The sequence below is a fragment of the Podarcis melisellensis genome, assembly GCF_964234715.1.
Source record: "Podarcis melisellensis genome assembly, chromosome: 7".
NCBI classification, from domain to species: domain Eukaryota; kingdom Metazoa; phylum Chordata; class Lepidosauria; order Squamata; family Lacertidae; genus Podarcis; species Podarcis melisellensis.
In genome coordinates this window covers 84,500,739-84,515,583 of record NC_138539.1, presented here as the reverse complement: position 1 = coordinate 84,515,583, position 14,845 = coordinate 84,500,739, and the positions used below count along the sequence as shown (strand labels likewise).

Below are 14,845 nucleotides of genomic sequence, written 5' to 3'. Positions count from 1 at the left end.
TCGGGGCCAGCATCTAAGTCAGGGGTAGGCAACCTAAGACCCAGGGGCCGGATGAGACCCAATCGCCTTCTCAATCTGGCCTGTGGACGAGCCAGGTATCAGTGTGTTTTTACATGAGTATAGTGTGTGCTTTTATTTAAAATGAATTTCTGAGTTATTTGTGGGGCACAGGAATTCGTTCATTTTCTTCCCTCAAAAATACAGTGGTACCTCGGGTTACATACGCTTCAGGTTACAGACTCCGCTAACCCAGAAATATTACCTCGGGTTAAGAACTTTGCTTTAGGATGAGAACAGAAATTGTGCTCCGGCGGCGCGGCAGCAGCAGGAAGCCCCATTAGCTAAAGTGGTGCTTCAGGTTAAGAACTGTTTCAGGTTAAGAACGGACTTCTGGAACGAATCAAGTACTTAACCCGAGGTACCACTGTATAGTCTGGCCCACCACATGGTCTGAGGGATGGTGGACCGGCCCATGGCTGAAAAAAGGTTGCTGGCCCCTGATCTAAGTGCTGCTAAAGGCAGAAGGGAGATTATCTTGGCTGCAACCTTGCATTTTGGGACGCAGGTGGCGCTGTGGGTTAAAGCCTCAGCGCCTAGGACTTGCCGATTGAAAGGTCGGCGGTTCGAATCCCTGCGGCGGGGTGCGCTCCCGCTGCTCGGTCCCAGCGCCTGCCAACCTAGCAGTTCGAAAGCACCTCTGGGTGCAAGTAGATAAATAGGGACCGCTTACCAGCGGGAAGGTAAACGGCGTTTCCGTGTGCGGCTCTGGCTCGCCAGAGCAGCGATGTCACGCTGGCCACGTGACCCGGAAGTGTCTCCGGACAGCGCTGGCCCCTGGCCTCTTAAGTGAGATGGGCGCACAACCCCAGAGTCTGTCAAGACTGGCCCGTACGGGCAGGGGTGCCTTTACCTTTACCTTTAACCTTGCATTTGCTCTTAATGCCACACTACAGTTGTTCAAGCTTATGTTGCTGTCTAGATTTCTGGAACATACATGATGCAGCACAAGTCACAATCATAGGCAGCTGTTGACAAAATGCTTTCTAAATTCAGTTGCAGTATACTTTTGAGGACCAGACACTGAGGACAAAGATACAAGAATCACGGATACTCCAGCAAGTCGTATTTAACATGGAAGGAAGCATTAAACTGCACAAACATTGAAATATGCACAGAAACTGATGGGTAGCATCTCTGTGCCAAAACAACTCCCTTCTTTCCTTCCATTCTTAAGTGACACATTGGATGACCCTTGAAGACAGGAATCTTATTGTCGGTCTCATCCCCTCTGCCCCTAGTCCTTGCCACTAGTCCTTCAGCTTGGACCTAAAAATGAACAGGATGTTTAAGAGCATGACAAATTTCCATCCTTGCAGGAGGACAAGGACAGTGGATTTGGAGCATTGGTTCTCACATCTCCTGGACATACTACCTCTCTCAGATGAGGACAGAGATCATTAAAATCTGAAATCTAACGACACTGTGGACCAATGTGAAATTTCTAAAGAATTTTACTCCAAATGAAGAACTGAGTAAATCTCTGGCTAGTTCAGACTGTGAATTTGAATTAGTGTGCAAATTTCCAAGATGCAAGGCAGGACTCAGGTCTCTACCTAGATCAGCCGTCTCCAAACTCGGCCCTCCAGCTGTTTTGGGACTACAACTCCCATCATTCCTAGCTAACAGGACCAGTGGTCAGGGATGATGGGAACTGTAGTCCAAAAACAGCTGGAGGGCTGAGTTTCGGAACGCCTGACCTAGATATTTTATCAGTGTGCCTCACCTCAGACAAAGTGAAAATAAAAGCCTAAGAACTGCTTTGCCAGTTCAGGCGAGGGTCTTTCCATGCTAGTACACCATTTCCAACAGTCGCCTGTGGACTCTGCCCCAGTTAAATCCAGTGCTGACATTCCCCTGGAGGTCTGGTAAAAGCCATCAGCAATGGCAGTTAAATGGTCCATATTCAACTTCTTCCAAGTATGAACGTCCAAAGTGTATATTACTGCTACGAAATCTTTTAGCTGTTTTTGATGTTGTATTGCGGTTGCAACCCACACCAGGACCTTAGGGTGAAAAGTGAGTAATAAAATAAAATCATCATCATCATTTGCCTCTTAACATGAGTAATTTCTCTCTCTTTCTTTGTCTTGTTGTTTATACATTTAACATGGATATTTCATTCAAATACGGTTGACATTAATGGAGCAGGTGATTCTAATTCTTCTGTAAAGCCATCTAAACTGGTTGGTCATCTTTGGCTTCCAGAAGTTAAATTATGCTTAGGGAGGCAGCTTAAAAGACTCAGACTCTTGCTTATCTGCAGAGCAAGGTACACAAAGGTCTTTCCCACCAGCCACTCTCTTCCTTTCTCGGTTCCCTATTTTTTATTAGATGGGGCGACCCTAACAGCACATGGTGTTCTGTATGTGGCTGTGCTACAGACTAGCATAAATGGTTTGTTGCCTGCTTGTTAAACTACACTGGCTGTTATTTGATGCTGAGAGAGCCAAAACGAATAAAAACGTGATTTGAGCTCAACCTCTTTTTCTAGCATGTAGAAAGAAAATCATTCTGTGCTCTAGTGGACAAATATGACAGAGCTATAAAATTACAGAACGCAGATAGCATTTCTCCAAGTTACAATATTGTTCACTGTATGAACTTTGCATTCCAATGGCAAGACCTCTGTGATTAAGCCAAGTTTGCACAACTTTTGACCTGCTGAGCCCACCAGGCACTCGGCTGGCGGTCTGCTTTGACTAGCTGCCAGGAACTGCCCAGACAGAGAAGGCTCTGAAAACAGGGCCCAGCCCACAACTCACGTCTGGTGGCTCATCTTTACGTAGCTCGTTCAGGCCTGTATCAACCCATTTGAAATTGTTCTGAGGCACCAGTAAACAAACCATTTTTTAAGGTTAGTGCTTAAGGACAGAGTTGTTAAAAAGTACCGGTGAACTGAACCAGAGTCAAACCCAAATGTGCAATTTTATTGTCCCGGTGGAAAGAGAGTCACACCTCAGAAATAGGTGGGGGTTTTTTAATTAATCAGATATGAACCTCGGAACCTCATCCTTCCCCAAACACTGGTACCCAGGACTGTCCCGAAGGCACTTAGAAAATCATGTGCTGTTAGGGTCGCCCCATCTAATAAAATCCCAAGCCTTGCATGTGGGGGGAGGCACTGCCAGGACAGCCAGGACACTTCCTGGCCACCCAGACAGGATTTTCACCTCCTTTCTTCATAAAGCAAGGTAAGGGGGGAAGAGGAGAGGGAGAACCTTGGAGGCAGTGCTCCTGCAAAAGAAAAAAATGGGAAACTGTGGGGCTTCACTGTTGCAACAGCCCAAACAAGCCTGGAAGGCAGGTGAGGGTGCTGCCACCATACCCAAGAAGGGGGAGGGACGTGGGGAACAAAAGAAACAGCGAGTGATTTGCCCCGAGCTCTGCAAACACTCCGGATATTTATTAGACGGCAGCTCCCTTCACCCCAGTGAGTGTGGCCAAGGATCAGCAAGGATGGAAGTTGCAGCCCAAATGTCTGTGGGCACAAAGTTGGAGAATGTTGATGTGTAGGTAAAGGTAAAGGGACCCCTGGCCATTAGGTCCAGTTGTGGCCGACTCTGGGGTTGCGGCGCTCATCTCGCTTTATTGGCCGAGGGAGCCGGTGTACAGCTTCCGGGTCATGTGGCCAGCATGACTAAGTCGCTTCTGGCAAACCAGAGCAGCACACGGAAACGTCGTTTACCTTCCCGCCGGAGCAGTACCTATTTATCTACTTGCACTTTGACGTGCTTTCGAACTGCTAGGTTGGCAGGAGCAGGGACCGAGCAACGGGAGCTCACCCCGTCGCGGGGATTCGAACCACCGACCTTCTGATCGGCAAGTCCTAGACTCTGTGGTTTAATCCACAGCGCCACCCGCGTCCCGATGTGCAGAGTTGCAGATTAAAACCAATGGGCTGCAGAAGAGGGAGTCCACATGATGCCCTGCAGATATTTTGGACAAAAGCTGCCGTCCGCTTTGGCCAGCCTGGAGTTAAAAATGCCATCATCCAAAATGATTGGCCAGCACCACATGGGCTACAGCAACGCAGGGACACCAGGCGTTTAGTTTGCATGCGTTCCGAGGCACTAAATGAAAGCCCAAAGGAAAAGACTCCAACTTTAAGTTATCAAATGCTTTTTGTCAATGAGAAAATATTATCTACTTGACAATTCCACATTCACAAGGCTGTCTTACCCAACTGAACTGCCTTTCCGGGACACAGATGTTGACTCCCTGGGTTTGCGGCCGCCAGTTAATCTAGATGCAATGTATATGGCACAGCTGACATTGGTGTAATTGCACATTTGGCGGCTTAAAAGGGGTTTTGTGAATGGAAGCTGTAGCGGATGAAGAAATACTTGCAGCCCAATCCGAAGCATGGCAGATAAAGGGAAGCCTTACTCAAAAGTAAACCCCACTGAGTTGGATGGGGCATCAGGTTACTTCCTTAATACATCTCAGTTGCAGTTGCACAGACAGTCAACATTATCATCCTCAGAAATCCAATACTGAGCAGGGGCGGACCTTTCATTTAAGATACTGACGCATCTGTGAAGACCGCAAGTTTCAGTGAAGTGATTTACATGAGCTAACAGATGAATACCCAAGATATACAAGAGCATAATGGTTAAAGTGTTGGACTAGGGCCTGGGAAAGAAGGGTTCGAATCCCCATTCAGCCATGAAGCTCCCTGGGCAATCTAGGGCTAGCCACCATCCCTAAGCCTAACCTACCTTGCAGGCTTGTTGTGAGGGTGAAATGGGGAGGAAAAGAGCCATGTACACCCCTCTTGAGCTCCTTCCATCATGAAGCTCAATGTGCTTTCCTTGAAATAGCCAGGACTGACCAGATCCAGACTACTGAGCTTCAACAGAATGGTCACATCCTAGATTGGGGTGGTTATTTGAAGCTTAAAAGGAGCCACCTGGGTGGAATCCCAATATTTATGCTTTTTGTCTTGTTGTAAGGCAAGCGGTTTAATATCCCAAGGGGGAAATCTCCCTTGCATTTATTCTATAACATTTGTACAAACGTTTCTACAGCGCAGCATTACTGCCTTGCACTACTAAGAAACGTTTCGTTCGTCAGGAAGACAAGAGAAACCCAAAACCAGAATTTGCTTCTACCTCTGGGGAGATAAGAGCAAACATCAGCCTCTAACTTCCTTTGAGAAATTTCAGAACGCTAAGCCAAAACAACAACAAAAGCGAACTCAACCAATGCACAGGGTAATTTCCAAGAAAGAAAGAAAAATCTTTTCAGCACCACAGCATAAACCACCAGAAAGCCGATGCTACAAGCATCCTCCTCTACCCCGACAATGCAGATATATATGTGCTGCCCACAACAAACCCCTCTTTATTTTCTAGATTTCTGTGGTGTGAGGTTCTCTCTTTCAGAGATGAAATAAGGCATTTCTGGAACCTCTCTTCTTGAATCTATTCAGCAGTACCTATTCTTTTCCCAGGATTAAGAAATAAAATTTTTTAAACAGACACCAGTCTTAAAAATCCAGCTCTTTCCCAAAATAAATGCAATAAGAATCAGTTTGGGCTGGCTTTCTCTCTGCATTAAGAAAGTTACTAGATCCATGTCTGGGCACAATCCCAGCCCCACAGTAACCAATCACAATTGTATTAAAGTGGATTGCTACCTTGATCTTGAGCTGACAGCCACACGGTTTCAGAGCTAAGGTTCACCAGCAATCCCCAGGTTATTATTTTTCCATGAGACATTTACATCTCTGTCTTTCCAGTTTCCAAAACATCTAAGCAACTCGCTTCCAGCTGTACGGCAGCCATGATGCCCTTAAAGTTTCTAAACATGAGTTACCAAACTGATCAGCAAAAATCAAAGCTGAAGTTCCATGCCCTAGCATCCTTAAGCTCTCAGTAGCAGCTCCTTCTTCCCTCTGCCTTTTCCCGACTTAATGGAAAGCTGTGAAGCTTGTGGGTTGGATGCAACTTTCTAAGCTCCGTTGGTTACAGCACGGTGCTGATAACCCCAAGGTTGCAGGTTCGATGCCCTTATGGGACAACTGCATATTTCTGTATTGCAGGGGTTGGATAAATCAGGGGTCAGCAAACTTTTTCAGCCGTGGGCCAGTCCACTGTCCCTCAGACCTTGTGGGGGGCCAGACTATATTTTGAGGGGGGGAGAATTCCTATGCCCCACAAATAACCCAGAGATGCATTTTAAATAAAAGTACACATTCTACCATGTAAAAACACCAGGCAGGCCCCACAAATAATCCAGAGATGCATTTTAAATAAAAGGACACATTCTACTCATGTAAAAACATGCTGATTCCTGGACAGTCCACGGGCCAGATTTAGAAGGCAATTGGGCCGGATCCAGCCCCCAGGGCCTTAGTTTGCCTACCCATGGACTAGATCAGTGTTTCCCAACCTTGTGCCCCCAGCTGTTTTTGAACTACAACTCCCATCATCCCTGACTAGCAAGACCAGTGGCAAGGGATGATGGGAATTGTAGTCCAAAAACAGCTGGAGGCACAAGGTTGGGAAACTCTGGACTAGATGATCTTCTGGTCATTTCAAATTCTACAATTCTATGAACTATTAAGCTTGAACTTGCCACCTTCAAGTTCGACGGCAGCCACGGAGTAGCGTTGCCTGAAACAAACCTCATCCTCGTTCCAGTTAAACAGGCGCTACTCAACAAGCAGTGAATTTGAACGTCTTGTTAAAAATAAAAAGCTACATGTGCTTTTCAGAGGGTTTATAAACACACCCGACGGCGCATCACCCCCTTTTGGCCCAAGCTAGCCACTGACCTCGCCTGCTTTTTGGGAGAAAAGCAATGGCAAACCTAGACAGCATCTTAAAAAGCAGAGACATCACCTTGCCAACAAAGGTCCGCATAGTTAAAGCTATGGTTTTCCCAGTAGTGATGTATGGAAGTGAGAGCTGGACCATAAAGAAGGCTGATTGCTGAAGAATTGATGCTTTTGAATTCTGGTGCTGGAGGAGACTCCTGAGACTCCCACGGACTGCAAGAAGATCAAACCTCTCCATTCGGAAGGAAATCAGCCCTGAGTGCTCCCTGGAAGGACAGATCCTGAAGCTGAGGCTCCAATACTTTGGCCACCTCATGAGAAGAGAAGACTCCCTGGAAAAGACCCTGATGCTGGGAAAGATGGAGGGCACAAGAAGAAGGGGACAACAGAGGACGAGATGGTTGGACAGTGTTCTCAAAGCTATCAGCATGAGTTTGACCAAACTGCGGGAGGCAGTGGAAGACAGGAGTCATAACTGTCGATTTTTCCATTTTCTTGCGAGGAATCCTATTCGGAATAAGGGAATTTCCCTTTAAAAAAGGGAAATATTGACAGCTATGACAGGAGTGCCTGGCGTGCTCTGGTCCAGGGGGTCACAAAGAGGCGGACACAGTGGCGTAGCGTGGGGGGTGCATGGGGGGCTGGCCGCACTGGGCGCAACATCTGGGGGTTAGGGAAATCCATTGTTAGGGGGCGCAAATCCACGGGTTAGGGGGCACAAATCCATGGGTTAGGGGGCGCAAATTACTTGCCTTGCCCCGGGTGCTGATAACCCACGCTACGCCACTGGGCGGACACGACTAAACAACAACAACAAGCCATTGACCTGATGGTCAGCCTTCCCCTGGGACCTGCGCTCAAGCCCCCCAGCCGCGCCCGCCCAGCGCACCGGGAGCCGCGCGCCGTCGGTGCGCCCGCGCGCATCCCTGGCCGGGGATCCCCGCTTACCTGCGCTCGGAAGTAGAGGAAGAGGGCGATGCTGCAGACCACCTGGCCGAGGCCCAGCAGCGCCAGCGCGGCCAGCAGCGAGCGCGAGGCGGGCGCGGCGGAGGGCTGCGCGCTGGGCGGCGGAGACGGCGCGGGCAGGGAAGGCAGCGGCGGGGCGCCCTCCGGCTCCTCGGCGCCGCGCAAGTACTTGGCGTAGTCTCGGCTGGCGCGCCGCATCTCCGCGCGCTCGCGCCCAAACTGCCGCCCGGAGCGCAGCGCCGCCCGACGGGCCCTTTATAGGCTCGCCCGACGGCGACGCCCAGCCGGGACCGGCTCCGCCCCGGCGGGCAGGGAGGGCAGCGCGCTCAAAGCCGACGGCTGCTTGTCGTGGGCGCTGCGCAGCCGCGGGCGGAGAGCCGTCGAGGGGCAGCAGCAGCAACGCTGTCGCGGATCATCCGCTCCTGCGCCCGCCTGGAGAACTTCAGAATCGCCTTCCAGGGCGGAGAGAGCTTCCCTGCTGCTGCTTCGGACCTCGACTCCCCTTTTCTCTCCCCCGCTTTCACTTTTCTCCTTTCACTTGGAGAGGGGGAGGGGGCTTGTGTGGAAGCCGAAATCCAGCCCCCTCCTTTTATTTTATTTTTCCCAAAAAAAAAAAAATAGTTTTCACAACATTATAAACAAACACATAAGACAAACAAACATAAATCATAGCCTTATTGAAAATTACACTTATTAACATTGTTAAGTGCAGTGGCGTAGCATGGGTTGTCAGCACCCGGGGCAAGGCAAGTAATTTGCGCCCCCTAACCCGTGGATTTGCGCCCCCTAACCTGTGGATTTGCGCCCCCTAACCCGTGGATTTGCGCCCCCTAACCTGTGGATTTGCGCCCCCTAACCTGTGGATTTGCGCCCCCTAACCCGTGGATTTGCACCCCCTAACCTGTGGATTTGCGCCCCCTAACCCGTGGATTTGCGCACCCTAACCCTAACCCTAACCCCCCGATGTTGCGCCCGGTGCGGCCGGGCCCCCCTGCACCCCCCACGCTACGCCACTGGTTAAGTGACTTCCTCGCTTCCCCTTGGTTGAATTTCATTGCATGTCCTTTTAACGGTTTTCCAAATCACAGTTCTTATAAAATTTAACTTTAACATCCTTAAATCTTCACATTATGAAATTAAACATATTAATTCATCACTTAAATAAAATCCTAAGCCAATTAAGTATCAGCAAGCTGTTTTCAGTTAGTTTAGCTTAACAAATTTAGCTAAATAATCATTAAATTTCTTCCATTCTTCATGGTGTTCCTCCTTCTTCTGGTCGCGGACTCTTCCGGTTAGATCGGCTAGCTCCGAAAAATCCATCATCTTCATCTGCCATTCTTCTATTGTTCGTAATTCTTGGGTTTTCCACTTTTTAGCTAACAAAACACGAGCCTCAGTTGTGGCATACAAAAATAAATTCACATCTTTCTTGGGCAATTCCAAACCTGTTATTCCAAGAAGAAAGACCTCTGGTTTCTTTATAAATGTATATTTCAGCATTTTTTTTCAATTCATTATAAATCTTTTCCCAGAAGTCTTTCACCTGGATCTTGATAAAGCCATTGCACTCCTATTTCTGTTTAGATTAGAATATGCTTTTTCGCTCTTCCTTCCTGGCATCTGCATGGATGGTTCAAAACAGTAATCCTAAATTTAAATCCCATCGCACTCAGTAGGAACCACGTCCAAAGAAACTTCCGTAGAATCCGGCTGCGTGTTGGCCCCTCTACAGCACCCCAAAGGACCACCGACCGAAGGGAAGGAGGGTCTTGGGAATGTAACAGAACCTTTACTGTTAGCAATGGTCACATTCTGATGTCCTGTTTTTACACCCTAAGGCGCTATAAAATGTATGGGATGCCACCATTTCTAAATGAAACAATTAAAGGTGAAGGGACCCCTGCCCATTAGGTCCAGTCGTGGACGACTCTGGGGTTGCGGCGCTCATCTCTCTTTACAGGCCGAGGGAGCCGGCGTACAGCTTCCGGGTCATGTGCCCAGCATGACTAAGCTGCTTCTGGCAAACCAGAGCAGCGCACGGAAATGCCGTTTACCTTTCCGCTGGAGTGGTACCTATTTATCTACTTGCACTTTGACGTGCTTTCGAACTGCTAAGTTGGCAGGAGCAGGGACCGAGCAACGGGAGCTCACCCCGTCACGGGGATTCGAACTGCCGACCTTCTGATCGGCAAGTCCTAGGCTCTGTGGATTAGCCCACAGTGCCACCTGCGTCCCAGTTAAATGAAACAATTACTTCCAAATAAAAGGTAAAAGACTACTCTGCTGCTCTACATTATTATTACTATTTATTAATTTATACACCACCCTTCATTCAAGGATGACATGAAAACACAGAAGTACGTAACATAAAAACAAAAAGATAAAATAAACCCCTACTGTGCGCACACACAGAGAGAGCTTTAAAGGCCATAGATGGTTTAATTAGCCAAAGGTTGTTCCTGGGTACCTGGTGAAATTGGGAGAAAGACCACATCTTATTTCTGGCCAGGTTGCCTGCGGTGGGTGTGACTCATGGGCAAGCAAAAGAGCCTTGGACGAGTTTGCAAAATTTGCACATATATGTTGTTTAGTCATTTAGTCGTGTCCGACTCTTCGTGACCCCATGGACCAGAGCACACCAGGCACTCCAGTCTTCCAGTTTGGTCAAACTCATGCTGGTAGCTTCGAGAACACTGTCCAACCATCTTGCCCTCTGTCGTCCCCTTCTCCTTGTGCCCTCCATCTTTCCCAACATCAGGGTCTTTCCCAGGGAGTCTTCTCTTCTCATGAGGTGGCCAAAGTCTTGGAGCCTCAGCTTCATGATCTGTCCTTCCAGTGAGCACTCAGGGCTGATTTCCTTCAGAATGGATAGGTTTGATCTTCTTGCAATCCATGGGGCTCTCAAGAGTCTCCTCCAGCACCATAATTCAAAAGCATCAATTCTGCGGCGATCAGCCTTCTTTATGGTCCAGCTCTCACTTCCATACATCACTACTGGGAAAACCATAGCTTTTACTATATGGACCTTTGTTGGCAAGGTGATGTCTCTGCTTTTTAAGATGCTGTGCACATATATATTTATCATTGGCAGGACTTACACCCAGGTAAACATGGCGGGAATCAAACTCCATCTCTGCTCTTCTCTGTTTTGGAAACATGCTGTTTTCAAAAAGGCCGTGTTGTGTTGCTTGAACTTTCTCACTTGGTGCTATGGTGCTGTCTGTGGGATCAGCAGAACATTTGACAAAGCACCATCCATTTGAAGAAACAAGCCGAGCGCCACGGAAAACGCCCAGGTCTGCCTTCCCCATTGTAGATAGGGAAAACCCTTTCCAGTTCTGTGGGACTGAGCTGCACTTCTGATACACAAACCAGCAACCACACAGAAAGCCTCAAAGGCATAACCCTGTGAGAAGACTTTCAAGACAACAGTTTATTTTCCCCACATGGAGCTCAGCACAAACATTCAAAGACCCACATGGGATACAGATGAGGGAAGCAACCTCCATGTAGGTCTTTAACTGTGCAAACTCACTCTTAGTTCCATACTTCGCAATAGCTTTGTCTGATTGGGTGAGGGCTGCAAAGTGAGGTTTAATGTGTGGCAAAGTATTTGATTTATTCATAATGATTTTAATCTTTCTGCTTCTTGTGTTTTATATTGCCTTATTTTGTTGCCATTCTTGGTGAAGGAAGGCACAGAAATCACTTTTTAAGAAATACATGAAAGAAACTCTTCCTCAGTACAGTGGTACCTCGGGTTACAGATGCTTCAGGTTACAGACGCTTCAGGTTACAGACGCTTCAGGTTACAGACTCCGCTAACCCAGAAATAGTGCTTCAGGTTAAGAACTTTGCTTCAGGGTGAGAACAGAAATCATGCTCTGGCGGCAGCAGGAGGCCCCATTAGCTAAAGTGGTACCTCAGGTTAAGAACAGTTTCAGGTTAAGAACGGACCACCAGAACGAATTAAGTTCTTAACCCGAGGTACCACGGTACCTGGCATTGAAATGCTATGTACAAGGCCAAAACAAGGAATTAATAAGTGTTATTTCTGAAGTTTTTATCTGGTATCTTTATACACACATTTCTGACCTTTCCCTTCCTCGACATAAAAAGAATGTTGCTGTTGGTTTTGTTTAGTTTTTGACCAAAGTGAAAATTATTCAGCATGCCTCACATCTGATCACTGACGTCCAAAACAGGCTTAGAGCTGAGCCACGGGGAGCTCTGGGACTCATTATTTGCTGCAGTGATCCTGTAACACATGTTTTCAAAGATGAATCTGCCACAAACAGGGATTTGGGATTCCTTTATGGGGAGAAGGGTGGAAACAAAGACTTGAGCCAGGAGGGATAGTCTGCTAGGACGTTCTCCTACATAAGCGCCACTGAAACAGAAGGAGCTCTGCGAGAGCTGAGCAGTGCTGTTTTTCTGCTCATGTTCATTTCATGAAGATTGTGCAGGAGAACTTCTCCGTGGACAGTATTTCATGTTCATCAGAGGCAGTGGGTCAGAGTTCTTTGGATGTTCTGTCTCAGGCACCAAAATGCCTCAAAACACCTTTGTTCTTTTATATATTATAGGGTAGACACAAAAATTGTCAAGCTTTTAAAATTTTGGGCCAAAGTTGTTGAGTTTTGGTTTTGTTTTGCAAAATCATAAAAAAAGAAGTTTTGAGCTATTTCTAAGTAAATTTGCCAAAATATTCACTTCCGACATGGGTTAGATTGTCTGGATTTTCATACACATTTAAGCAATTTTCACCTAGATGCTGTTTACAAGGGCCAAATCCTGGGTATGTCAGGGAAATTATGGATGTATGGCAGCCTTAATATACTAGCATGAATGCCTACCTACAATCAGGAATTAATGGTGTGACACTTCTGCTGCTTTTATGGCAGAACTTTTCATGATATTTTAGCTTGGCTGTGAGTCCTGGAAGATCTGGCCTGGTGGGCAGGACCTGGACTGACTCCAGCTACAAAAGCTGGAGCAGCTGAACAGATGCTTGGGTTGGGGTATTATTTAGGGGTTTTTGTAGGGAGGTTCAGTGGCTGTTATTATTGTCCTAATTGTTTTAAACTGCTCTTTAAGCTGTGTGATTTCAAAATGGCTTTGTTGTTGTATAAATTAAGGGACGTAAGATGTGCCTGGGAGGAGAGGAGCCCGGGAGAGCAGTGATGGCCAATTGCACTGGTTCTGGGCAAGGGGAGCTATGGTGTCAGGGGTGGGGCAGGCCAGGTTAGGGGCACACAGCACAGGATGTGAAGATTGTGCATGGATCGGTCAGGACAACCACTTGTCTCTGGACCCTGGACCGTCTTGGCTGATAAAAACCAGCTGGACGGGAACCAACAAACTGAAGCTCAGTCCAGATAAGGTTGAGGCACTGTTAGTGGGCATGTCCCTAGACCGGATTGGTGGGGTTACACTCCCTCTGAAGGAGCAGGTATGCTGCATGTGGGAAGAGCAAGGCAGGCGTATTGGTGTCGTCTCAGATTACTTGGGAAGGACCCAGGAGAGGAGAAGACTTAGGCAACTGTGGGAAGGCAGGGGCCTTCAGGTTTAGCAAGTGCCTCATAGGGACACGACCCACCAAGAAGAGTTGCTGTGCTCATTGGGTCTGGCGGTCTAATAAAGAGTTAACTTACTCCATGTGATCTATTGTTGGCTCGCTCTCAATATGTGATCATCTTCTGACATGTGATCATCATCTGAGGCAGGGGTCAGAAACCTTTTTCAGCCGTGGGCCGGTCCACCATCCTTCAGACCATGTGGTGGGCCGGACTATATTTTGGGGAAATGAACGTGTTCCTATGCCCCACAAATAACCCAGAGATGCATTTTAAATAAAAGGACACATTCTACTCATGCAAAAAGAACACTGATTCCCGGACCATCCGCGGGCCGGATTAAGAAGGCGACTGGGCCGCATCCGGCCCCTGGGCCTTAGGTTGCCTACCCCGAGAGGTGTGCCTCCTCCATGAGAAGTCTGGAAGGCAACAGCACAAGAAGGGGCCTTTTCTGCAGTGGCTCCCCGTTTGTGAGATGCTCTCCCCACAAAGGTTCACCTAGCTCCTTCATTACATATCTTTAGGCATCAGGCAAAAACATTCCTCTTCTCCCGAGCTTTTGGCTGATTAAAAAAATAATCTATGGCTTTGTTTGTGGAAGGAGGGTTATTTGTTTTCCTTTTTATTATGTTATGTGTTTTCATTTTGTATTTTTATGTTGTGAACCACACTATGATATTCGGATGAAGGGTGGTATACAAATTTAATAATAATAGCAACAACTGACCCTCCAGCAGTGGCATAGCGTGGGGGGTGCAGGGGGGGCCGGCCACACCGGGCGCAACATCTGGGGGGGAGCTTGCAGCTCTCTGCCCCCTGCTAAAATCCACGGGTTGGGGGGCGCAAATTACTTTCCTTGCCCCGGGTGCTGACAACCCACGCTACGCCACTGCCCTCCAGGCATGTCCAAAGTCCATTTGGGGGGCCTAATCCAGCTGGTTTAATCCGGCCCTGTGGCAGTTCATTCCCTGGGGTCAAGTCCTAAAAAACCCTCAAACCTCAACAACCTCAATCCTAAAAAAAGGTCAACAAACCTGGTTGGCCCTCTGGTCCCCACGGCCCTTCACTTTATCAAATCTGGCCCTCTTTGAAAAAAGTTTGGACACTACCACACCCGTGTAAAATGAAAGGAAGCTGAGTCAGCTCAATATCATGAAGATTAACGACTGACTCATTGGATGATGTTTGGGTTTCTGAAGATACTTACTGTAGGTTGTAATGACAGTCCATCAAAAGGAAACCTACATGTGACAAAGTTAAAAGGAATGAAGTCTTTGTGTGAGCCAGAGTCTGGTCAGATGTGGCTTCTTATCTTCTTATTTAATACCAAGATAAATAGTATTAGTAACCAGGCAGACATATAGTACCTAAGAGCGAAATAAAGTGAACAAATCTATGCCCCAACAAAGGACTTAAATAATAATCCTACTGTAAAGCTATAATCTTGTTTCCAGATGCC

General features: G+C 47.5%; 1 protein-coding gene across 1 annotated transcript in view; it reads right to left on the bottom strand.

Moving 5' to 3' along the window:
* The window catches only part of TNFSF11 (TNF superfamily member 11), a gene marked incomplete at its 5' end in the record, with an annotated part of 32,903 nt that extends 24,898 nt beyond the window's left edge, over window positions 1-8,005 (bottom strand). Inside the window, one exon of the mRNA XM_081917901.1 lies at window positions 7,790-8,005. Within this exon, the coding sequence (XP_081774027.1) occupies window positions 7,790-8,005 (216 nt within the window). The remainder of the gene's footprint in view (window positions 1-7,789) is intronic.
* Window positions 8,006-14,845: the final 6,840 nt, after the last annotated feature.